The 26,638-nt window shown below is 37.3% G+C and overlaps 1 protein-coding gene and 1 long non-coding RNA gene across 7 annotated transcripts in view; one reads left to right on the top strand and one right to left on the bottom strand.

Moving 5' to 3' along the window:
• Positions 1 to 714: 714 nt before the first annotated feature.
• Positions 715 to 26,638, top strand: part of SDCBP (syndecan binding protein) — a 30,240-nt gene continuing 4,316 nt past the window's right edge. The window contains exons 1-6 of one of the 6 annotated variants that reach the window (XM_033202942.1): positions 715 to 999; positions 12,101 to 12,166; positions 18,305 to 18,383; positions 19,626 to 19,735; positions 23,635 to 23,796; positions 25,748 to 25,923. In XM_033202942.1, coding sequence (XP_033058833.1) covers positions 12,116 to 12,166; positions 18,305 to 18,383; positions 19,626 to 19,735; positions 23,635 to 23,796; positions 25,748 to 25,923 — 578 coding nt within the window. In that variant the 5' untranslated portion in view covers positions 715 to 999; positions 12,101 to 12,115. Of the gene's footprint in view, positions 1,000 to 1,034; positions 1,182 to 12,100; positions 12,167 to 18,304; positions 18,384 to 19,625; positions 19,736 to 23,634; positions 23,797 to 25,747; positions 25,924 to 26,638 lie in introns of those variants that run through there. The other 5 variants (XM_033202946.1, XM_033202944.1, XM_033202947.1 and 2 more) reach the window with 5 other exon arrangements.
• Positions 9,450 to 23,638, bottom strand: LOC117079237. Its single transcript, XR_004435330.1, has 3 exons — positions 21,956 to 23,638; positions 15,364 to 15,523; positions 9,450 to 10,957 (listed from the first exon to the last, which is right to left on the bottom strand). It is a non-coding gene; the product is annotated as an uncharacterized LOC117079237 (long non-coding RNA).

The following is a 26,638-nucleotide window of genomic DNA, read 5'->3' on the forward strand; positions in this document are numbered from 1 at the left end:
ACTTTACTGACGGCAAAGTTTTCATCTTTAGTTGTCACCTCTTTTACACTCAGATTTTTATTAGTTTTGCCACATATTAAATTATTGTGGCACTAATTTAGCTAGAAATAAACAGCTTGTAAATGCTATTTTGTCAAGGACTCTACAGTATTCCATGGTAACTACGATTACTCTTGGGTAAACTGTGCCTCAGTTTCTTTGTAATGGGATGTTGTATTTATTTTATAGACTGATGTGAAGACCAAATAAGACTATACATTAAGTTCGTAGAGCTATGGCTGGCACAAAATCAGTCCTCAAGAAATGATCGTTATGTTTTTGTACTGGGAAGCAATTACTTTTGCGCATCACCACAAGTAACTCTCAACAGCGAAGGAATATTAGCTCAGGCGGACAGAGTAATATGCTCCCTCCCCCCCTCAACCCCAACACCCAAATTTCAAACAGAAAAATAAAGCAGGAGTTGCGAAGGGGTCGTGAGAGGAACGTTTCTGAGCCTATAGTGGACAGGTACAGCAAGCGGAGAGTGTTACTAGGGCAGCAGTGGTGGAAGTCGAAGGCATCCCAAGAGGGAGCATGGGCTCCCGAGACCTCTTTGAATTGGAGGCGACGAGAACCAAGCGACCGTGAGCTGCGATACACACAGTAGTGAGTGGGTGGCACGGGGCCCGCGGGCACGAACTGCCGAAGAGCGGGGAAGACTGGGAGCATAACCGCTGGGCAGCGGAGAGCGGCCAGCATGGACCGCCCCGCACTACCGGACACCTGGAGCTGCAGGAACGACCCACGCCCAGGCCTCTTTACCCCTAACGCCCTGTTACCTTAGGGACGTGATCACCTGACCCGGCGCCGTGCGCCTGCGCGGGCTGAAGGGGGGGGCGGTGCCATGACGCGCCTCGGGGGCGGTCCTCGGGCGCGCGCCGCTTTCTTACCCTCGGGCCTCAGAAGTCCGTGCCAGTGACCGGAGGCGGTGGCTGCGAGCGGTTCCTTGTGGGCTAGGTGAGAGGCCAAGGGGGGAGGAGGGACGCCGGTGCCGGGTCCCGGGCGCTGGGACTTGGGGCAGAGGCGTGAGGGTCCCCGGGCCACTTCACGGACTGCATCCCGGTCGCAGCCGTTTTCGGGAGGCAGCGGCGACGCTCTCAGGGTGCTCCGCGCCCCTCCCTGCGTCCTGCTGGCTGGGGGTAAGTTTGCGGGAGCAGCGCGCTCTGCCTGCCGCGACCCCGCGGGTTTCGGGCTCCTGCCTGGGCTGGGACTGGGGCAGGGGCTGGGGCCGGGGCTGGCTGAGCCCGGAGGCCCTGCCGGGTGAACGCCGGCAGCCCCCGCCCCAGCTCTGGGGTTCTTCCTGGGACAGTCTCTCGATCCTTGTTTTCTCCTCGATACGATCTCGAGTTGAGTAAAGAAAGAGCCTCTGGTCACGGTTCCTCCCCGTGCTCCGCGTTTGTTGGTCTGTACTTAATCACCCTCCTTTTGGGTTATTCGGGAAGTCCTGGATTTGAAAGGAGGAAGGAAGTGTTTGTTTAGTGGGCGAAGCCTTGACTTTTTTTGGAAGGGGGTGGGGAGAGGTTTTTCGCCCTGAGCTTTTTCCTGGAGAAGTTGGACCTGAGGGAGAAACGTTTCCAGTTGGGTGTGTTTAGAAGGAAATACCCTTGAGATCTGACGACTCAGAGGCTTCCTTTCAGGATTTCCTTGTAATAATGGGAAAGGGAAGGCATATGGATGTGGAAAGTTTCACTTTTACCAAAGTGGGATTATTGAGTCGTGGAATCTTCGAATGTGCCCATTTTTGAAAGGAGTTTCTAGATTATCAAGTCTGTATAACCACATACAAGTTTACTGTTGACTTTTCCGTTGCGTACATAGCTTAGAAAATACGCTCGGCTTACCAAACTCTTAGTATCTGCTTGTTTCAAAAATAAATAGTTGATTAAAGGAGGACATTTACATTGAAAAACAACTGCGGGCCTTTTAAATTAAATTGATTTCTAAATGTATATGTGATTAGTTAAAACTCAAATTTGTTCAGTCTTTTTATTTTCCTGTTTAAGATTGAGGGATAACGGTAGAAAATATGTCCGTTTGTCTTCTGTGTTACCAACTTAATTCTATAAACTTTTGTGCCTTAAATGGTACATAAATATTACAAATCAAGTGGTTTGTGGCACAGAATAAAAAGTAGTAGAATGACTTTTAAAATGGTCAGTAAGTAGTCACTCTGTTATAAACTAAATTTAACTTTGGTGACATTAACTTTTAGTTTTGGGCATTATAGGAAAAGATGTAAAAAGGAGAAAAAGAGGAACAATAGGGGAAGAATTTGCTAATGGTTGCCGGTTAAATATACTGTTTAAAGAGTTTCTTAAAATGAGCGTGACACAACTATTTTCTCTGTTTTTGCCAGATTTGGATACTTTTTATAGGTATTAAATGCCAAGAGATTCTAAAAAAAAAAAGCTCCCCCAAATAACTTTAAAATACTTTCTACTTTTAGCAGTAGTTACGTTAGCATTTATTAATTTCAAGTGCTGCCAACATCTTTTGTAAATGTATTGTTTTTGAGTAGGTAAACAGTCACATGTCTCAAAATTTAAGCAGTGTAAATAGGTATATAGTATCAAGTCTCCTTCTGGCAGGCAGGCAACTTTTTTACATTTCTTAGGTATTCTTCTAGGAGTATTTTATATCTACACAGGCAAACATATAAGCTGTATTTGCCTCCTTTTAACACAAACATTAACATTTTATATACTGCTCCACATTTTGCTGTTATTTTTCCAGTTAGTGATAATATTTTGGAGCTTTTCTAATATCAGCATATATAGCTTTCAAGTCTTTTGCTGTTACAGTCAGTGCTGCGGTGAATAAACTTTTACATATGTTGCTTCCTTTGTGCACATATATTTGTGCACTTCAGGTTTTGAGACCTGAAGTGATAATGCAGAGTTGGAGGGTATCTGAATTTAGAATTTTGGTAGATACTGCAAACTCACTCTCCATGGTAATTGTACTAGTTTACACTCCCATTAGTAGTATATGAGTGTTTCTCAAAGCCTTGCTGTCAGAGAATGTTGTCAAACTTTGGATTTTTGCCAATTCACTAGGTGAGAAATGGAATCCTATGGGTAAGGATTAAATATTCTACTTAGAGTGGACTTCATATGGACATACTTCTTAATGGCTGATCATCAGAAACCCCCAGGATATTTATTAAAAAGAAGAGTTCCTAAGTCCTTCCATGAAATCTGTGTCTGCCCAGGAAGCTGTTTTTATAATAACTAGAGCCTCGGGTAATTTGGCTGTGATGATTAGCCAGATTGAGAAACATTGCTCTGGAAGACTGCTTAGGATATATCAAATTGTGTTTCTAGACCTCATGTATGAGCCATCTGGAATGCTTACCATCTGGGTCCAATGGATACTTTATTTTTTCATTTTTTGGTTTTTATTTTTTTTTAGAGATGGAATCTTGCTATGTTGCTCAGGCTGGTCTTGAACTCCTGGGCTCAAGCAGTCCTCCTGTCTCAGCCTCCGAAAGTGCTAGGATTACAGGCATGAGCCACATGGTTCCTGGCCTGATACTTTATTTTTATATTTTAAATTTTTCAGTCATTTTATGAATAGTTTGCGGAAGTGAAATAATGAAACACAACTTTACTAGAAATTTTATAACTGCTTCAACAAAAGAAACCCAAATTATTACTCCAAATTTTTCTGGTTTTGAAGATATCAGTAGTTGAAATAGGCAACATCAACTAATTGCTTATCAACTGTCATGTAATTTTTTTAAAAAAATCAATGATTCTGCAGTCCTAAATTTTTATTATCCCAAGATGTTTTTAATACAAGGATTCCCGACATTTTTGGCACCAGGGACTGGTTTCATGGAAGATAGTTTTTCCACGGACGGCATAGGGGGATGGTTTCAGGATGAAACTATTTCACAAGGAAAGTTTAACCTAGATCCCTAGCAGTGCAGTTCACAATAGGATTCCTGCTCCTATGAGAATCTAATGCTGCCGCTGATCTGACAGGAGGTAGAGCTCAGGTGGTAATGCTGGCTCACCTGCCACTCACCTGCTGTGGTGGCCTGGTTCCCAATGGGCCACCGACTGGTTCTGGTCCATGGCCCGGGGATTGGGAACTCCTGTTTTAATAGCTTAGATTAAAAGAAGCAAATAAACATTATTTCACCTTAAACAGTCACATGCCATTTTTAAGCGAGGCCAGTTGTAGTTGGTGGTTTGAGGAGGGGTAAGGTTAATAACTCAGAAAATGATGAGTATTGCCATTCTAGGTGATATTATTTGGAAAACTTTGCCAGTGTTTCCTATTCATTAATCAGAATATTATATCCAGAGAGCAAATAAACTAGAATTCCAAAATATCACATACAGTATTTAAGTTGAGGGCCTTTGTTCTGTACATATATTTAAAGACTTCAAGGACATTACTCTGATATTGCCCTGAGGGGGTTGAGGGACAAATGGAAAACTTGGTACTGAGGCAGACAAAATATAAATACATACACACACACACATATATATATATATATATATATAGCGTTTTGGTGTTCTGAAGAAGTCCTGAAACTATCCCAACCACTGAAAGATCTCTTAATAGAAACTATTTGGGAGTTACTTCTGAGGCCTGAGATACATTGGGTTTAGGGCCCTTTCATAAGGCGTGAAGTGAGTCACAGAGATTGCAAATATTGTAGTGTGGGCCAAACCTGATTAAAGGGTATGTGGGCAGTACCATTTCTTTCCAAGGAATTACGCCAGTGGAAAAAAGCTGTAGTGGTCAGGAAGGTTTGATCAAACTCTTACAGAGTAGATTTGGGAGTTTTATCTTCTTAGTGATTACTCAGCTTGAAGGAAAGCCTAGAGACAAAATTCTGTAGTTTAATTCATACAATAATAATGTTTGATAAGAGTTGCAAGTGAGGTAAAAAATGAGATTCTTACACTGATGTAATAGTTACTTTCAGAATCCTCTTAAACCTCATTATTGGTCATTATAAAATTCCAGCCACAATTAGGAGGATTTCCCGGAGTTAGCTTTGTGGTTCTTGAAAAAGGGCTGTGTTTCTGACGTTCCCATTAGGTCAAAGATTTAAATATAATACACAAGTGACTTAATGGAGCCCTTCAGAAAAATAAAGCATTTATCATTTCCACAAATGATAAATGCTTTATTTTTTACACTGCTAGGTTTTTTACACTGTTAGGCTTTTTACACTGTTAGCTTCAAAAGTACAGACTTGCCCTAAGAATATTTTGATCTTTTCAATAAGTGTTTAAAGTTATCTTATTTACTGTTGTTTTGATGACATTTGTCAAAATACTAACATTTGATATCTTCTTTTTAAAAAGTTTTTTTTTTCATTAGTGAGACAGGGTGTCAGTCTGTCCACCCAGGTTAGAGTGTGGTGGCGTGACCACAGCTCACTGCAGCCTCAATCTCCTTCACTCAGGTGGTCCTCCTACCTCAGCCCCCCGAGTAGCTGGGACTACAGGCATGTGCCGCTGTCCCTGGCTACTTTTTTATATTTTTTGTAGAGATGGGGTTTCTCCATGTTGCCCAAGCTGGTCGCAAACTCCTGGGCTCAAGTGATCCACTCACCTTGTTCTCCCAAACTGTTGGGATTACAGGTACTGCACCTAGCTACATTTGATATCTTTGAGGATGAGGAAAAAGCATTTATGCTGTGTAAATATATTGAATGTGAGTCCTGCCTTTAAGTAGTGGAGATAAACGTGTACTAGCTATAATCTAAGGCAGAGTTGAGAGGAGTTGGGAGGAGCAAATAATATCCAACTGAAGCCATCAAAGTCACCTGCTTTTAAGAAGCTGACACTTGACCTAGGCCTCAAGGCTGACTAGGAATTTGATCGGTGGAGAAGTCCTGGAACGACATTCCTGGAAGAGAATGCACCTTTTACAAAAATATGCAGGCATGGAAGCATGTGACCTGGGTGGCAAATAGTCAGTCAGTGGTTTGCAGCTACAACATTTTAATACTTGGAAAGAAATTTAATGAAATGGGTCAAGAAAGTAAAATTGAGGAATGCTTTGTGAGAGAGTTAATTAAGATCAATACACTTAAAGCAAACCTGAAACTTACTTTTTACATAAGTGTAAATTACGGTAATTTTTTTTTTTTTTAAATTGAAAGTTCATTTTTCTTCTAGTCTTGAGTTGCTAGTGTGTGAATTAACTCAAGAGTTGTTCAGACAACTTCAGTTAATATTTATTTGAAGAGAAACTTCTATGGAGAGAAAAGTTAGGAAACCACTTCATTTTTCATGAGAACAGTGGGATGTTGAAGTTAGCCAGTGACAGAATCAAAAAAAGAAATTAAAATAGAAATAATATTAGATGGCCAGGTAACATTCTTTTCAGTGCATTTTGGTTGTTGATATTGCAACTTGCTTTACATTTTGTATATTTATCATATGCATTTTATGTTGATAGAATGGCTGAAAGTTTAAATAAGACAAAAAAATTGTGTTTAAAGGAAAGGCTGCTAAGAAATTGATCCTTTGAACCAAAGAAGGTAATTCACTTTGTTCTCCTGGATTAATACAATTAAATCATCTTTGATAGTGCTCTCTCAAGAGTGAATTTTTTTTTTTTCCACAAACCCAGATTCTGTTTTTTCCCTTAAGGACTGTACCAGGCCACTACTATTCACCATTGTACTGGAGATTATAGCCAGAGAAATTAGAAAAGAAACAAATAAAAGATGTGTAATATCAGCAAGAAGGTACAGTAGAAAGCTCACACACTTCTTCTCCCCACAGAAATATTGATTCAGTAACAATACACACACCAGACCTCTTTGTAAGAAATCCAGAAACTAGTTAAGAGGCTCCTGCATTCTAGGTGAGCAGTAAACCAGCTGCAGTGAAGATGGTAGGAAAATTCATCCTACTTGCTTACCATAGTTCATTCCCCTGGCTCAGCATGGCATGAGCGAGAGGAAACACCAGGCTCCTGGTTTTTCCTTGGGGAGGGAAAGAGAAGACTGAAACATATGTTTGACATTCAGATTTTTCAGAGGTCTGCCCAAGGATCTGGCTTTTATTTTGCCTCAATATAAGTTCTGACAGGAGAGGGCACCAGGTTGTGGGGTCATTGAAAACAAAGTTGACAGTTTAGCATGCACTCACCATGGTCCCTCCCCCCGTCTCAGCATGAAACCAGCAGGAGAAAATCCTCAACTCCTGGCTTCTCCTTGGGGAGACAAAAGAGTTGGAATGTGTGTCCAGTGTTTCACCTTTTCAGTGGGCTGAGGGACTGGCTTCTGTCTTGCTTGTCTTGGAAAGCTGACAGGAGCTGGTGTATTCCAGGTGCCTGGGAGCCACTGAGAACAACAGAGAACTGGAAGACTTGTTTCTGCTCTAGAGGACCTATGGTAGGGCAGGCAGAGGATGATACAGCTCAGCAGCCTGTCCCTAGGTATGGCATGAAAGGGGTTGGGGAGAGAATAGTGGAGTATGTGTCCAACACTTCAGAGAGTCCCCAAGGGACTGGCTTCTGTTTCACCTGACTTGGAGCACAGGCAGGAGTGCACATACTCTAAAAGCCCACTGACAGGAAAGGGCACCAGGTTGGAGGCCTCCGAAAACAAAAGAGAGCTGGGTGGCTTGCAGCAGCTCCAGAGAACCTGAAGTACCATAGACAGATAGCACAGGGAGCTAAAGATTATGAGATCCTGAAAAAGGAAACCAGCAAGTTCATCTTGAGAATTTATACACACTGGTAGAGAAGAAGCATCCTCAGGAAAGGTTCAGAAGGCATGCAGAATCTCTAGTCAGGCTGATCAGTGAGGATCTTTCTCTGTACAGAGCCAGTCCACAAAGACTGGCAGGGGTGATATTTTTTCAAGTGCTTGGATCCCAACATGATGTTAAAAGGCACACAAAGAAATAGGGAAACATGGCATAATCAAAGGGTCAAAATATCCAGAAACCTACTTTAAGGAAACACAGATATCTTTATTATCTCAGAAGGAATTCAGACTAACCACCATAAACATATTCAGTGACCCAAGGAAAATGCTGCATGAACAAAATGGTGTCAACAAAGAGATTGAAAACATAAAAAGGAACCAAACAAACATTGTAACAGATGCAATATGCTTTGACCGAATTAAAAGATTTACTAGAGGAGTTTAGCAGCAGTGTTTTTCAAGAAGAATTAGTGAACTTGAAGCCAGGTCATTTGAAATTATCCAGTCAGAGAAGCAAAAAGAAAAAGAATGAAGACAGCCTAGAGTACTAATGGGAGAGCATCAATTGTATCAATATAGATTGTATGGAAGTTCCATATGTTGGAAAGAGAAAGGAGCAAAAAGCTTATTTGAAGAAATAATGGCTAAAACTTCCCAAATTGAAGGAAGGCAGTGGACATCCAGATTCAAGAAGCCCAATGGACTCCAGAGTAGAACATTCCAAAGACATCCACATGGAAACACATGGAAAATATAATCAAATTGTCAAAGAATTTTGAAAGCAGCAGGATAAGAACAACTTGTCATGTACAAAGGAGATTCTGTAGGACTCTAAGTGGATTTCTTAGCAGAAACCTTGCAGGTCAGAAGGAAATGGGATGATATCGTCAAACTGCTGGAAGAAAAACTGCCAGCAAAGTACTGTATGTGGCAAAAGTTTTCTTTAAAAGTAAAAGAGAAATAAGATTGTCAAAATCTAAGAGAGTTCATCACCACTATATCTGACTTAAAATAAATGCTATTGGGAGTCTGTTAAATGGAAACAAAAGGATGTTCAATATGAAAGTATAAAATTAAATGATAAAGCTATGGACAAATACAGACCTGCATATTATTGTAATGGTGGTGAGTAAATCACTTATTTCTGATATATAAGTCTAAGACAAAAGTATAAGTGCCTATAACTATAAAAATATTAATAGATGCATAACCTAAAAGATGTAATTTGTGACATCAGTAATGCAGTATGGGGATGGATGAGAAGAAGCAGTATGGTATGCAGTTGAAGTTATCAGCTTAAAATAGATTTATTAGAAGATGTTTTATTTAAGCTCCATGGTAACCACAAAGAAGATACCTTTAGAAAATACACACACAAAAATAAGGAATCAAAGCATATCTATTAAAAAAAAAAAACAATGAAACAAAAAGCATGATGGCAAGAGAGGAAAGGAAGGACAAAAAAGTTTCAAGTTAGAAAATCATTAACAAAATGTCATTGTAAGTCCTTCCCTATCAGTAATAACTTTAAATGTACTAAACTCTCCAATGAAAAGACATAGAGGGGATGAATGGATTAAAAAAATAAAACCAAGAGCCAGCTATACCCAGTTTATAAGAGACTGACTTCAGATTTAAGGACACCTTTTATTTATTTATTTATTTTTACAGAAATGGATATACTGATTCTAAAACAGATACTGAATTGATAGGGGTTTAGAATAGCCAAAACAATTTCAAAAAAGAACAGAGTGGGAGGATTCACATTAACTGATTTTAAAACTTAATACAAATGTACATTACTCAAGACTGTGTGGTACTGGTATAAGGATAGACATATAGATCAATGAAATAGAATTGAGATTGCAGAAATAAGTGCATACAGTTATGATCAATTGATTTTCAACAATGGTGCCAAGACAATTCAAAAATGTTATTTTCAAAAAGTGGTGCTGAAATAACTGGGTTTCCACATGGATAATAATGAATATGGATCTATACCACACACTGTGTACAAAATTAACATAAAATAGATCAAAGATATAAATGCAGGAATTAAAGACATAACATTTTTAGAAGAAAACATAAGGATAAGTCTTCATAACCTTGAGTTGGGCAATAGTTTCTGAGATGTTATATCTAAAGCATAAGCAACCAAGAAGAAATATAGATTCAACTTCATCAGAATTAAAAACCTTATACTGCAAAATGCACTGTGAAAAAAAATGAAAAGACAATCTTCAGAATAAGAAAAGTATTTGTAAATCATATGAGATAGTGGTCTATGATGTGGTCTGAATGTTTGTGACGGTGTCCCTCCATTCATATGTCGAATCCTGTAATCATCAAGGGGATGGTATTAGAGTTACCATATGATCCAGCGGTTGCATGCTTAGCTATATTCCAAGAGAATTAAAGACACATTTATTAAAAACATATATAAACTCACATATTATTTGCTAACAATGCAAATGCTCATTGGCATTTTTAACAGCATTATTTATAATAGCCAAAAAGTGCAAATAACCCAAATGTTATGAGCTGATGACAGCATAAATACAATGTGGTATACATACAGTAGAATATTATTCTGCTGTGAAAATGAATGAAATACTGATAAATGCTCTAACACAGATGAACCTTGAACATATGCTATGTGAAAGAAGCCAGATGCAGAAGGCCACATATCCTAAGATTCTAGATTAAGTATCCAGAGCAGGTAAATCCAGAGGTGGGAAAGTGTATGTTGCCTGGAGCTGGAAGGAGGGTAGAATGGGGAGGCATGCGTTTTTTTTTGGGGAGGATGGAAATATTCGAAGATAGGTAGTGGAGATGATTGTGGAAGTCTGTGAATACATTAAAAACCATTGCATTGTATACTTTGAAAGGCTGAATTTTAGAGTGTGTGAATTGTATTAATTAAAAAAATCTACTGTCCAACTAGGAGACAGAGACCATATAGTGATTTTAACAGTGGAGGTTTAATACACAGAACTATTAGTTATAACATGATTGAAGAAATGGAGATTGACTTGTAAGAAGTAAAGACAACTTTGAAGAATACTGTAAGAGCAGACTTAATAAGTAGCCACTAACTCTAGGGCTGCTCCCTTACCTGGGCTGAGATCCAGGTCTGGCTGGCTGAAGAGGGGACAGATGTCACTGGACCTTGCTTCTGGAACTTCCCTGAAATTCTCCCTCTGGCATTCTGAACCTTGGAATTTGCTGCAGAAACCACATGACAGGGTTGAGAAAGCTGCTCTGGGAGATTCCTTGGTGGTGGCATTCTGCTGCAGAGTTACTCAACAGAGTGCTGGGGTTAGCTTCTGCATGCTTATGGAACTACTTCCTGCAGGTTGCAAGATGCTGTAGGAGCAGGTACTGCAGGAGTCTGACTAGAGTAGTACATTGGAACCATGAGGAGAAAACCTCTTCTTCCTACAGTGTACTTGCAGTTGCCTCTACTGACGAGGCTTAACATCATCCCAGCTGGTAACAGAGCAATGTTGAAAGAGCTCAGTTCCGTTTTGGGAGAGAAAGCATTAAGAAGTGGATTTGGAAATGGGAGATAATAAATTGATACCTGAATCAAGAATCTTAACGTTAAACCATATACCGTTAAAGCATATATTCTGTTTTATTGGGTTGAGTGAAAGTATCAGGTATTCATCTCAAAATAGCTAAATAAAATTCAAAATATGTATTCATATAATACGTTAAGAGAATTATGTTTTAAATTATTACAAAAAGCAATTTATGATAACTAAAAAACATACTTTATTTAATATAGAAGTATTTTAAATGAAAAGTAAAAATTTCCCTCTTATTCCTCACTCCTTTACCATCTGTCTTCTGAAGATAAATCTGTTAGTTAATATAGTTTCTTCTGTATACATATATGTGTGTATATATTTTTCTTAGTAATAGAGGTTTCATGTATTGTTACTGCATATGGTCTGCTTTTAGGCTTTTATTGTTAGAAGGAATTGTAGCTGTGTGGTGCCCAAGGGCATTGTACTAAGGGTAGTTTCGTAGTCTTGGCTAAGTTGCAAGTACTTGTGTAAGTCAGGAGTAAGTCACATAACTATTCTATTTGATTTTCTAAGTTTGTAAAATGAAGAGACTTTTACTTGAAAGGAATTTTAAAAATCGGTGATGGATGTAGTTCAGTAATAATATTAGGGGAAGAGAGGTAGTTTGGTGATTCTTAAGTTTATCAGCTAACTTTTGGTATGGCCTATATATTCCTATTTTTTAATATGTTTTGCCACTTAAATGTTTTTTATTGTGTTAAATAGTTGTACGTGTTTATGTGTCTATTTCAGTTTCTGTGACATCAGAGTAATATAACTTTCTTTTTTTCTTTAGAAGAATCCTACAAAAATGTCGCTCTATCCATCTCTTGAAGACTTGAAGGTAGACAAAGTAATTCAGGTATGATAGTTTAAACACTTTTTTCAAAACAAGCACAGTAACATACATTCTACTTATAGGTGAAGTAAAGCAAGATAGCTAAATGGCAGATATATTTGTTCATTTTTACACTTCATAAACCTTTCTTTAGTTTTATTAATTGCAGACTAAAAAGTTTACAGAAAAACTAGCAATTTTTTTTCATTTCACTGTAAATTAATAGGCATGAGATTTTTTTTTTAATTTGACTTACACTTTTTACGTGTAGCTTAATTTTGTCTAAAATTTAAATTATGTGTAACATATTTGAGTTGATAAAATATGCTCCAATTTTTTAGATACTCATAGTTTTGTATAAAATTGGTATATTTGTCTTTTGGATCTTTAGGTATGACCACTCTTTAAAGTAATTCTCTGCCTCCTAATTGAAGTTAAAATTACAGAAATAGTGGAGTACATGCTACTTTTAGAAGAGCAGTTATTTAAAAGCACAGGGAAAGTGTAGTGATTTCTTTCCTTTGAGAGATGAGCAGCAGACATTTCACTTGTTTATTCTCTAAATGTGTAGAGATTGCAGTATTTCTAATTGCATTGAGTTGAAAATTTTTATAGTCCTTTGTATTTTGAAGACACATGCTTCTGCTTAGGAACAAAGTGAGGAATTGGGACCAATTCTGGCTATTTGGGAAATTTTTGATAATTATTTTAACTGAGGATAATTTGTAATATATGATGGATTTGTCTGTTTACGGTTAGCTTTCAGCTTGATCTCTTTATCAATTTAGAATTTCTTCAGCTATTGTTTATTATTTTAATTTGACAAAATAAATGAAAACTCCTTACCTTGAAGATCATTTTATTGGTGCCCTGTCTTCAATTTACTAGAAAGTGAGATTTACTTATTGATAATTGAATTATGAACAATTATTTTCTATCATAGATCCAGTATGGATATTAAAATGAAGGTTGTAAAATCTCTGAAATCTACAGTTCAGCTGCCAAGGCTTTGATGCCTCAAAATTTCACGTGGCCTATTCAGTCATCTTTTACATCTTCCTATCACTTCTTTAGTATGTTGTCAGTATTTTCTTCATGTGGTTTTATTTCCACGTAGTTCATCTAAACAAGCACTTTTTTTAAAAGACTTTTATCTGAAATATTTAGCTTTCCAGAATAACTGCTTAGCCATTAATATGACATCAACACATTAACTGATAAGGATTTTTAGGTGGACCCATAAGAATAACTAATCTATTCTTTGTTTTCATCCTTTTTTTGTTAGGTTTTTATGGAATTGAATGTAAATTTACCATAGTCAGATATGAGCTGAGGCTTTTGATTTTGGAAATAGCAGCAGCAGAAGAGTTGATATTGACAAATATTGGAATGAAAAATAAAGAGGGCTACAATCTGTATCCTGCTGCCCTCTTTAAGCAGAAGTGAATTACATAGATATTTACATTAAAGAACCTTTTATGTTCAGAGCAGAAAGCAGCTGGGAGATAGAACAGTGAATAAGGAGTGGAAAACATGGTTCTCTTATTATTCCTGAATTTAAAAATATTCCTAATCTAGCCATTAAACTCTTTGGCTATAGTGTTTGTTTTTGTATCATTTTCTAAGGTGGATGATACTCATGTTTGTTTTTATTCTTAAGATTCCCCTGAAACGGTATTATGAAGGAAGGTAGTATTCATTTTCTCATCTGCTGGCCTTTAACACTACAGCAAAGCTAAATTACAGCAATGAACCAACCATTCGTATTTTGTAAACTATTCTACAGTAGCCATTAGGCTGTGGCTTTTAACATCATACAGTCCCTAGACCTTTCTCTCCATTCCAAATCCTGACAAGAGCCTGTGGTTTCCTCTACTTATGCAAAGTAAGCTTTTAATAAATAATGATATATAGAACCAGAGCTTATCAGTTTCCTAATACGGTGGGCAGAATTTGGCAGAAGTGATGCTACAAGCATGTTTTTTCCACATCCTTTCTGTTAATGGCAGAAATAATAGGCCCTGGCATGCTCCTTGGGGCACCCGTAACCCCTTTTTTTTAGTAATGTCAGATTTCAAAGTAAGTTTGAAATAAGTAGCTACATTTAATGGTTTACAGTACTTAAAATTGGGTTACATCCTTTTGTTTCATTTTTTCTGCAAATAACATAATTAAATTTATATAACTTTGTTTGCAGGGAGCTGTCTATATGTATTCTTCAGTATTCCTTGGATTAAAAACAATAGCAATGAAAGAATAGAAAATCATAACTACATACAAAGGAGAAGTATTTTAAATTAGTAAGCTGTGTTTTAGAGCAATTTTAGATTTGCAACAAAATTGATCAGAAAGTACGGTATACCCTCTGTCCTCACACATCCACAACCTCCCCCAGTATCAGCATCTGCACCAGAGCGGTACATCTGGCTTGTTTATATCACCTGAAGTTTACATATTTTCATTACATTACATTAGGTTCACTGTTGGTGTTATATGTTCTATGGATTTTGACAAATGTATAGTGACATGTATATAGTCATGTGTTGCTTAAAGACGGGTATGTTCTGAGAAATGCCACATTAGACAGTTTGTTGTGCAAACATTATAGAGTGTACTTCCACAAATCTAGATGGCATAGCCTACTACACATCTAAGCAATATGGTGTAGTCTGTTGTTCCTATGCTACAAACCTGTATGATCCCACCTGTATGATACAGTAACGCTGCATGTTACTGTACTGAATCCTGTAGGCAGTTGTTACACAATAGTATTTGTGTATCTAAACACAGAAAAGGTATGGTAAAAATACGATGTAAAAGATTTCAAATGGTACATCTGTATATGGCACTTACCATGAATGGAGCTTCCAGGACTAGAAGTTGCGCTGAGTGAGTCAGTGAGTGAGTGGTGAGTGAATGTGAGGCCTAGGACTTTACTGTACACTGCTATAGACTTTATCAACACTCTATACTTGGGCTGCACTAAATTTATTTAAAGATTTTTTCTTTGTCGAATTATAAATTAACCTTAGCTTCCTGTAACTTTAATTTCTTAACTTTCTGACTCTTGTAATAACATATTAAGACACAACACATTGTACAGCTGTATAAAATATTTCCTTTGTTTATATCCTGATTCTATAAGCTTTTTTCCTATTTTTTAAATTTTTAGTTTTTTAAAATTTCTTGTAAGTTTGTTAAAAACTAAAACACACACTCACATTAGCCTAGGCCTGCACAGGGTCAGGATCATCAATATCGCTGTCTTCCACCTCCACATTGTCCCACTGAAAGGTCTTCAGAGGCAGTAACATGCATGGAGTTGTCATCTCCAATGGTAACAGTGCCTTCTGGAATACCTCCTGAAGGACCTGTCTGAGACTGTTTTACAGTTAACTGTTTTTGTAAGTAAAAGGATATACTCTAAAGATAAAGTGTATAACACAGGAAATACATAAATGAGTAACAAAGGCATTTATTATCATTATCAAGTATTATGTACCATGAATAATTGTAGGTGCTATACTTTTTTATATATGACTAGCAGTGCAGTAAGCTTATTTACACCACCATCACCACAAACTAATGAGTTGTGTTACGGCAGCTATGATGTCACTAGGCAACAGGAATTTTTGAACTCTTTTATAAATCTCATGGGACCACTGTTGTATATGTGGTTCATCATTGATCAGAACATGCAGCACATGACTATACCATTGTAGCATTAGACAGAATAGGTTCACTGCTCTAAAAATCCTTTAATGCCTGTTCTTTCTTCCCTTCCCGAAACTCCTGGCAACCAATAATTTGCTTTTGCTTTTGTGTTTTTTTTAGCGTCAGGATGTTGCTCTGTTGCCCAGGCTGGAGTACAGTGGCACAGTCATAGTTCGCTGCAGCCTCCATCCTCCTGCCACAGCCTCCTAAGTAGCTGGAACTACAGGCATACACCACCACATCTAGCTAGCTTAAAAAAATTTTTTTTTTCTCCTGAGACGGAGTCTTGCTCTGTCACCAGGCTGGAGTGCAGTGGTGAGATCTTGGCTCACTGCAACCACCGCCTTCTGGGTTCAAGCAATTCTCCCTGGCTTAGCCCCCCGGGTAGCTGGAATTTACAGGCACCCATCACCATGCCCAGCTAATTTCTGTATTTTTACTAGTGACGGGATTTTGCCATGTTGGCCATGAGAAACATGACAACATGCCATGTTGGTCAGCTGAACTCCTGACTTCAGGTGATCTGCCCACCTCAGCCTACCAAAGTGCTGGGATTACAGGCATGAGCCACTGTGCCCGGCCAAAACAATTTTTTGCATAGGCAGGGTTTTCCTATGTTGCCCAGGCCGGTCTTGAACTCCTGGCCTCAAGCACCTCTCCAACTTCGGCTTCCCAAAGTGCTGGGATTAAAGGCCTGAGCCACTGTGCCTGGCCTAATATTTTATTATCTCCACAATTTTGCGTTTTTCAAAATGTCATAGTTGGAATCATAAAGTATGTAGCCTTTTCAGGTTGGCTTCTTTCACTTAGTAATATCCACTTAAATTTCCTCCATGTCTTTTCATGTCTTTATAGCTCTTTTTTTTTTTTTTCAGCTCTTTTTTTTTTTTTTAGCTGCACAGTACTTTTTTTGTTAGACATGATTCAAGAAGTAATATAACAAGCCACTAGCTCCTTTTAGCTAATCGTGGTGAAAGAACTTTCAAAGTTCAACACATGTTCAATTTGTGGATTGTTATTTACAGTTGAAAAGATGTTCATGCTGTATTTTGTTTAAATCTAGAATGTTTAACAAATTATGAAATAATAAATATTAAAGGATGACTCAACAAGTATATCAGAACATATGACTTTAGTACCATTCAAAGCTTTTGTAGGCTTTACTTATTTAACCTAAGCTTTCATATCTCCAAAGCGTCTTTGGGACCACTCTTGACATTGATTTTAGGGCTAGGTTGAGATACTACTATGAACTTCATTTTTAAAATGACACGTTTCCAATAAAGTAAAAAGTTGGTAGAGAGTGGTCATACAACTTATTACCAAACTTGTCTCTAATGACATATAGCTATTTCAGAAAGTCAGATCTAATGGTAAAGGATAAAGTATTTCCATCAGTGAAATACTTATGATGTAGGCCATCAAGGCAGCCCTGAGAAGTGGATACTTGGGCATGAATAGCACTGATAAATGCTAGAGTGTCAGAGTGTGTCAGAATGATTTTGGCAAGTTTAACAGTTACAAATTATATTACCTTGTCATCATCCATTTATGTCAGTGATAAACTGTGCTATTTTCATAATTTCTGATATTCTAAAAGTGTTTAGCATAAACCCTTTCCTATACTTGCTGCGATGAAGATAAAGATGATTTCAGTGGGACATGCTAAAATGGTAAATATTAGCAACTTAGTATTTATTTTTTAGGTGTTTTTCTGATATGTGACTTTTTATATGAATATGGGTATGCTTTTTTCTTATGCAAATAAAATATTTTTACTTGGACTAATTAGTAAAAGAATAATGAAAATGTAAAATTTATTCATTTTAGAATGCACTTTGAAAATATTTATTGTGGCAGCACTATGAAATACTGGTTATAAGACATGTAGAATAGTACTTCTACAATTTTTTTGTGATAGCCTTAAAAGTATTTAGAATATCAAATATAGTTTTGATTTGCAGATTTCCTTTGAAAAAATGTATTGGAGGCCGGGCGCGGTGGCTCAAGCCTGTAATCCCAGCACTTTGGGAGGCCGAGACGGGCGAATCACGAGGTCAGGAGATCGAAACCATCCTGGCTAACACGGTGAAACCCCGTCTCTACTAAAAACACACACAAAAAATTAGCTGGGCGAGGTGGTGGGCGCCTGTAGTCCCAGCTACTCGGGAGGCTGAGGCAGGAGAATGGCGTGAACCCGGGAGGCGGAGCTTGCAGTGAGCTGAGATCCGGCCACTGCACTCCAGCCTGGGGGCAGAGCGAGACTCTGTCTCAAAAAAAAAGAAAAAAAAAGAAAAAATGTATTGGTGACATGTTTGAAATTAAACTTTCTTACCTAAATTCATTGTTTTAGTTTCTTTTTGGAAGTACTGGATTTAGCTTATAAATTATATAAGAATATAAAGTAAGTATAGTATATTGTTACAATTTTCTTCTTTTCTTTTTCAGGCTCAAACTGCTTTTTCTGCAAACCCTGCCAATCCAGCAATTTTGTCAGAAGCTTCTGCACCTATCTCTCAAGATGGAAGTAGGTTTATACTTTGAGTTCATTCTCTGTGAACAGAAATATTGTTACCTTCTTTTGCTCAAATAAGGAATCCAAGATTTTTTTTTCTTGACAGGCTGCATAAAAATTGGTAGTTAAGCTCAAATAGTTATGAATAAGAAAAAAAGTTTACTTCAAAAAATAACCCTTTTTCTAATTAAGATAGTGAACTGTGGATATGGGGATGTATTTCATGGCTTAATGAAAATTGATTTTAGACTGACTTGTAAATCCCTAACATGTGGCTGATTCATTTATGAATGAATTATATATATGAATTCACATGTAAGAACTATATGAATTCACATTTAAGAACTATCATCATGTTGCTGTTGTTGAACTTTCTGAATTGTCTTCTGTCTTTCCCACGGGAGCTTCTGAAATTTCCAACCACCTCCTCTTTGGGAAGCCTCTTAAATATTGAGGCCTTTATTCATTCTCTGTATCCTGTCTTTGGTCCCTTTTTCTTCAAGGTTCAGAGGGATTCAGGACAGAGCTCCTAAATACTGTGACTTAAGATACAAAATAAGTGTTAAATAAGTTTTGTGACCTGTCATTTTGTCTTACAACAGTTTATAACCTTGCCTCATAGAAAATTCATTTTAAGTCACAGATAATTTAAGTCTCATGCAGAAAAGAGCTTTTGGAAATAGTATATAACTACTACTAAGTGAAATAATGTTAATATTTAAAAATATCATTTGCAGGATTTCATTGGAATGTGGTTAAAATTATTAAAATGATAAGACACTAAAATTTACAAGCTTTCAAAAAAAATTGTTCAGAAGAATCATTCCATAGCCCTGTTTACAGAATGAGTTATAAAGTAGCTGACTTGACAAATAGATATTTTAGTCAGTTGTTCTGAATTGGTAAGTGGTATTCTTACTAAATTCCTAATCAAGTAGGTTTATTTTAAGAAACAGGAAAGGCAAGATAGTTTATTTGGAAAAGTTATTTCTACTTTTGAGTGTTTAGGAATCTGGTTGTTTCAGTTCAGATGTCTTCATATTTTATGAATTTTAAACATTTTCTGTATTTTCCATTTCTAATGGTTACAGAGATGGGGAGATGCCTTTCCAAATTGCTACTTTAAATTCATTCTAGATTTTATAACTTAAGTATAATTTTGTTAATACGCAGAAGCCCATAATGAAAGAAGTTTTCATTTTGTGTATTCTGTAAGTGCTTTTTAATTTATTCATTCATTCATTTACTTATTAGATCTCTATCCCAAACTATATCCGGAGCTGTCTCAATACATGGGGCTGAGTTTAAATGAAGAAGAAATACGTGCAAATGTGGCCGTGGTTTCTGGTGCACCACTTCAGGGGGTAAGTACAGTGTAATTAATTTTGAATTATATAAAACCATACTTTACATGTTAATATAAGCTTTCCTGTTTGTGGCTAACTCACAAATATACAATAGCACTGAACCTCACTTCGCAGAAACTTTAGACTTCCTTTTGGATATTGTTTCTTATATAGTCTACTTCATTTTGTGCTACACTGTTTTGAGTTTATTAGGACTTAGATTCAGATACCTTTTACTAGTTCATTCTCCTTTGTCTTCTGCATTTAGTCATTTACTAAGTCCTGTTGATTCCGTTTCTGTTTCTTGTATTCATTTTGTCTGTTTTTTATCCATTCTAGTCCTACTGTAACCATATTCAGGGTTTCTGTACTTCTAGTCTTCATTATTATAGTACTCTCTTAAATTTCCTCTAGTAACTTATTTCGATGGTACTAAGCTGTTGCTAAGTTAATCATTCTGAAATATACATTAGGTCTATCATATCTTTGTTGCTCATAATCTTTTTTGTTGTTGTTCTTGTTGTTGTTGTTGTTGTTGTTGTTGAGATGGAGTCTCACTCTGTCACCCAGGCTGGAGTGCAGTGGTGTGATCTCAGCTCACTGCAACCTCTGCCTCTTGGGTTCAAGTGATTCTCCTGCCTTAGCCTCCCAAGTAGCTGGGACTACAAGCGCGCGCCACCACGCCCGGCTAATTTTTTGTATTTTTGGTAGAGACCGGGTTTCACCATGTTGACCATGCTGGTCTCGAACACCTGACTTCAGGTGATCCACCTGCCTTAACCTCCCAGAGTGCTGGGATTACAGGCGTGAGCCACTGCGCCCAGCCTTTGCTCTTAGTCTTTTAACATTCTTTTTGAAATCCAAAGCTCCATGTAATTAGACTCCATATTCTAGCTTAATTATAATGGATCTGATAACCTTTTATTAAGGTTATTGCTATGACCATAGGACTTTGTACCACTTATTATAATTGTAGTTAAATCTGTGTCTGTCTTGTTGCCATATCCCAATGCATATACAGTACCTAGCATTTATGTATTTACCAAATGTTTATTGAAAACTTGTGTTAGTGGTGATGCAGTTGGGAAAACAAATAATAGTAGGTATTTTAAGAGGTTGAAAAATTGAAAAAAAACATAAATGGACATAGATGTAATTGCAGCTAGCTAGCTGCTTCTCCTAGGACTGGGATGACACAGGGGAGAGACTGGAGTTAGCAGAACCTAGAACCTTGAGGGAAGAGCCCCACAGAGCTGGGACTCAGACCTCGAATGAGGGGACACTACTGGTGCCTCTGAGGGGTTGTAATGAGGCTGGTTCTGGGAGTGTCAGTAAAAGCTGCAGACTGGAACCAACTGCTACTGCCAGGGTAAAGGGCCAGGCTTACATAGTACTGACAGGAGCAGGAAGCACACAGGAAGGAACGAGGTGCTTGTCACTCCAGTCACTGACAAACAAAATTATAATTTGCACAGTTAGGCCCAGCATCACCAAGTAGAGTCTAGAAGGGTGGATTTGGAGCTGACAAACAGTAGCTTAATATCTGTTACCACCTACACCTTTGACTACTCAGTATATCCACACACTTGTACAGATACTTGAATTTCATGTGACAGCAACAACTTTATACTTTCTCCTTAAAAGATGAACTTCTTCATAAAATCAGAGTTCAGCAAACTTTATAAAGGGCTCCACAATAAATACCTTAGGCTTTCATGGTCACTTATGATCTTTATCACATATTCTTGTTTGTTTACAATCTTTAAAAATATAAAAATCATTTTTAACTCGGGTGTATGAAATGAAGCCATGTATCCCTCGATATAAATGAAGTTGCTCTCACCCTTTCTCTACAAAGGGATGATACCAGTTAATGTGGCCATTTCTGGGCAGTGGTCATGGTATTGATTACTATATGATATTAATTACCCTTATAAGTATTCACATTCCCAACAGAAAATTTTTAATTTAAAGGCAAAAGTGTAAAGTTAACCACTACCAGCAATTCATACATAAAGGTAAAAGGAGGTATAGAGGAACAGAAAGATTAATTGCTGTATTTACAGGAAATATACAAATACAAAGAAGAGAGTCATAGCTGCTCTGATTCTTATTTTAGTAACTGGTCATGAGGCTGTAGTTAAAATTTAGAACTTCCTTTGTTCACTAAATGGATGCTTAGATCCCTTTGCCCTTGGGCAATACTTCAGCTGGTCTTTTTTTTAAAAAAGTTAATACCTAGAAGGGTGACCTAAACCTTCATTTTTTGTGTCTGCATCTCCAGGGTTCTTCAGTGCGCCACCTTTTCTTTTTCTTCTGTTTTATTTTAAATTAATTTGTTGCTGGAGATTTCTGTTAACTCTTCATATCTAGTGAATTTTTGATTTCACATATTTTATTTTTCTTCTCTTGATGTTCCATCCGGATATTCCTCTCTCCAGCTATTTATTGAGGTATAATTAACAAATAAAAATTGTTTATATTCAACTGTATATATCAATACAACTTGATGTATTGATAAACACACACACACAAACACACACATTGTGAAATGATTACCACAGTCAAGGTTATTAACATATCTGTCACCTCACATAGTTACGTTTCTTTTGGTATGTGGTGAGAACACTTAAGATGTACTCTTACCTCCCTGCCCTTGTGTCTCAGGTGTGGTCCCTGCCTGCTTGATGACGTTGCTCTGTTCAAGCCTTTGGTGGGATCATGTGTTTGGGGGCTTTTTAGGGGCCCAGCTGCACTGGGGCACCGCATGTGGCCTGGGCAGGACATTCCCCAGCAAGGGCCGGAGGAGTTGCCATGCCTTCAGCCTGAATCAAATGTCAGAACCAGCCAGTGGTGCTTCACCCTCTTGGGGATAACTTGCTTTTTTTAAAATGAATGTTCCTGGTTGGTTTTCACAAAAAAAAAAAAAAAAAAAAAAAATGTACTCTTAGCAAATTTCAAGTATACAGTACAGTATTATTAACTATAGTTACTATGCTGTACATTAGATCTCTAGAACGTACTCATAACTGAAAATTTGTACACTTTGACCAACATTTTCTCATTCTTTGCCCTGCTCACTCCCAGCCCCTGACAACCTCCCTTCTACTCTCTACTTCTGTGAGTTTGACTCTTTTCAGATTCCACGTATAAGTGAGACCCAGACGGTCCTTTTCTTTCTGTGTCTGTTTTATTTCACTTGGAATAATATTCTCTGTGTTTATTCATGTTGTCCAAATGGCAGGATTTCCTCTTTTTAATGGCCTAATATTGTTCCATTTCCTTTTTGGTTGGGGAAAGGTTCCGCTTAAAATAAGACATCAGTTTTGGTTAGGAAAACTTGAAAAAATTAGAAACTTGTAACATGGTACCTGACACAGGTCCCTAATGTAGGTATTCTGGAGCATTCTAGTTCGTGCATATGATTTGTTAATCATAATAATAGATGGTTATTAGAGTGGAGGAGACATAATAGTTGACTCTCTTTTGTGTGCCAGTGCCCATGCAGTTTTCATTTAATCCTCTCAGTAACACTGAGGTAAGAAGTTTGCTCCTTGTATGGAAATTCTGAAAGGATAAGCAGATTGTCAAAGATCGTGACAAAGAACCGTCTGGAAAATATTTCAATAGTATATGGCCTTTAAGTTCAAAGATAATACATTTGAGATGAAGACAAGCCAATATACCGGTGAAACAAATGCCAGTGAATTCAAAGGGCAACAGAGAGTCATTGAATCTATTAGAGATGATATGTGTGGGAATAAGTTCGTGAAGAATTAGTGATAGAGCCAGTGCCATTTTCATAGACATCAAACTTTATCTGAAGGAAATTATTTGTGGATTGCCCAGTTAATTATCATTGTTCTTTTCAAGGAGACTGTTTCTGAATATTGACACATTGTATACGGTTTTGTCAGCAGTTGGTAGCAAGACCTTCCAGTGTGAACTATATGGTGGCTCCTGTTACCGGTAATGATGTTGGAATTCGTAGAGCAGAAATTAAGCAAGGGATTCGTGAAGTCATTTTGTGTAAGGATCAAGATGGAAAAATTGGACTCAGGCTTAAATCAATAGATAATGTAAGTATTTTAAATACCTATTTGAATTTGTCTAAATATCTTACATAATTGATTAACGTTAAAATAATTTGAAATGGAAATGCTTTAATTACAACAGTGCATCTGTAGTTGAGAATATTTTAAATCTACTAACTTAAATTTGTTCAGTTGGGGGTGTTCTATTTTGCAGAGGCATAGTTGGGACTTCCAGCCACATTACTTTGAAAGATATTTTTCTTTTCTGAATATTCTAACTGGAATACATTTCACTGGCCTACATATATTATAATATACTTTGTATAATAGAATTGTGGCAATTAAATAGAGCAGATGTGAAGGTTAAGAAAAAACTGACCAATAATAGTCAATGTCGGTGTGATTTTTTTTTTTTTTTTTTTTGAGACGGAGTCTCGCTCTGTAGCCAGGCTGCAGTGCAGTGGCGCAATCTTGACTCACTGCAACCTCCATCTCCTGGATGTGTGTGCATTTTTAAACCAGATGATCAGTATTTAACTTGTGAGGTGGTTTTTGCAGATTTGTTATTAACATCCTTCACATTTGAATTTAATAGGTCATTTTTTGAGTAAAAGTTTCTTTCTAATTAGGGCAGCCATTACTTTATAATTACCTCTCACCTTAATATACTGAATATATGAAACAGGGTTACTCTCTGAGGAACCATTTAGAATTGTTAAGGACATGCTGAGTCTTTACCCCAATTTACAGTTTCAGCCTTACTGGATTCAGTTTCAGTCATACATCTGTAGCTTAGTGCATCCAGCCTTTCCACAGAGAAAATGGTAAGTGTGGTGCACTGCTGTAAATGGAGGAGGCTGATCTTGGCAGGAAGCCCCAACCCTGCCTGCCCACCCAGGGGGCTGAGGCCATCATCGATGATGGGTTTGTTCACTTGTATCTTATTCAAAATACATCTGTGTGCTTGGTTGGGATGCTCTGACTTTGCTGCCCTTTCTCCAAAATCTTCAGGGAATAGAGTATACTGCTGCCCCTTCCGCCAGGATTGCTCTTGTGTTCTTTCCTCTGTCCTAAAGAGAAAAAATAATTTTCATAGACCCCTCGGCCCTACTGTAGGAAATACTTGCAGTGGATTTGTTCACTTGGCCAAAGGGCATTTGTTCTTATATGGGGTGCTACCTAGTTCTTGCTTATCACTCTACAATGTAACAAGATACGTGATAGAAATGTGTGACCTAGCTTAGGATTGAAGTAGATGCACTTATATTTTACCAGGCTTATTCTTCTTTTATACTTATCTATTTATATTTTATTCAACTTCTGATTGAGATTTTACGTAAGTAAAAATATCCATGTAAGTAGTTATTTGTTAACAGTACTTGAGTTTTCTGTATTTATTTCATTGTGTGTTCTTTAAAAGCCTGCGCATGTGGATTTAATATGCCCATCTTTTTAGTCTGACAAATAAACTTTAATCTTACTTGATTATACACAATTTAGCCAATGAGTAAAAGAATGCTTCAGCTCAAAAGGTAGAATTATGACCTTAAACTGTCATTTATTAAGCTGTAAAAGAACTCATCAAACTCTTTAATATGTGACTTGCTTTTCCCCTAAATATGATTATGGACTGATAATCTGGTATTCTATCAGACTCATAGACACTTGCATTTATTAAAGTTGTCCCACTTTATTTTCCTTAGTTTTGTATTCCAAGTTGAAGGGGGGGATTGTGGTTGGTCAGGTGGGTTATGATTTGGTATAAAAATTGCCATTGAAATCTCACTTTTTTGCCGTATTCTTTGGAGTTACTGTCTTGATAAATTTTTCAGTTTCTTTTGAGGTGATAACTGGATACACTCATAGTTTTTCCTTTTTTTCTTTTTTTGTCACTAGGGTAGAGTTTTTAATATAAACAGTTGTTTCCTAATTTTCCAGCATTTTAAACCGTATCATAGTAGTGGTAAATGACAAAAATTATTTTCTTATTATCTAGGGTATATTTGTTCAGCTAGTCCAGGCTAATTCTCCAGCCTCACTGGTTGGTCTGAGATTTGGGGACCAAGTACTCCAGATCAATGGTGAAAACTGTGCAGGGTGGAGCTCGGATAAAGCGCACAAGGTGCTCAAACAGGCTTTTGGAGAGAAGATTACCATGACCATTCGTGACAGGTAAGCTGTTACTAAACAGCTCAAATGAAAATTCAATACTAGTTTTCCATTTTTTTGGACTTTCAGAGTCTGTGAATATATTTTGTTGCAGAAAATGATAAAATGTTATTGATGAGCCTTACAGTTTTGCAGCTGTGTGGTGCAGACTGTTTGTTTTTAAAGCATGTTTTTAAAGCATTCTGATATGATACCTTATTTCAGAATTTATAGGACAAATCTCTCTAGAAAATATAAAATGTATGTTGGAGAAGTAACTGAGTAGCAGGGTATCTCTGGGCTCACTTTCCGACTTACTGCTTAGGTACATCTGGCCTAGTTTTATCAGGACTCTCAAACTGTAGACATACTATCACTATCACAGTGGTTCCTCATTGTGAGGGTCACAGCCCATGCAGACTTCCAAGTAGTGTGGGAGTTCTGAAAACCATATCAAGACTTTTGGGTAGTTATGAAGCAGTAGTTTCCAAGAACATGGAATATTCTGTTTAGCAGCTCATTCACTTAGACCTTAAACATTTAGCACGTGAAATAGGGGCCTCCATTTATTTTCTTGTCTACTCCGTACCCAATTAAGGGTAGACCTATATCACATCGTTATAGTAAGCTTTTGGGTTTTTGTTCCTTCTCAGTGAAACGTCTGTTTTATCTTTGTGTTTCCAGTTGCTCATTCAGTTTAGGTATTTAGTAAATGTTTCAGATGAATGTCCTTTTTACT

This window comes from Trachypithecus francoisi, unplaced genomic scaffold (assembly GCF_009764315.1).
Source record: "Trachypithecus francoisi isolate TF-2019V2 unplaced genomic scaffold, Tfra_2.0 Lachesis_group7, whole genome shotgun sequence".
Taxonomy (NCBI): domain Eukaryota; kingdom Metazoa; phylum Chordata; class Mammalia; order Primates; family Cercopithecidae; genus Trachypithecus; species Trachypithecus francoisi.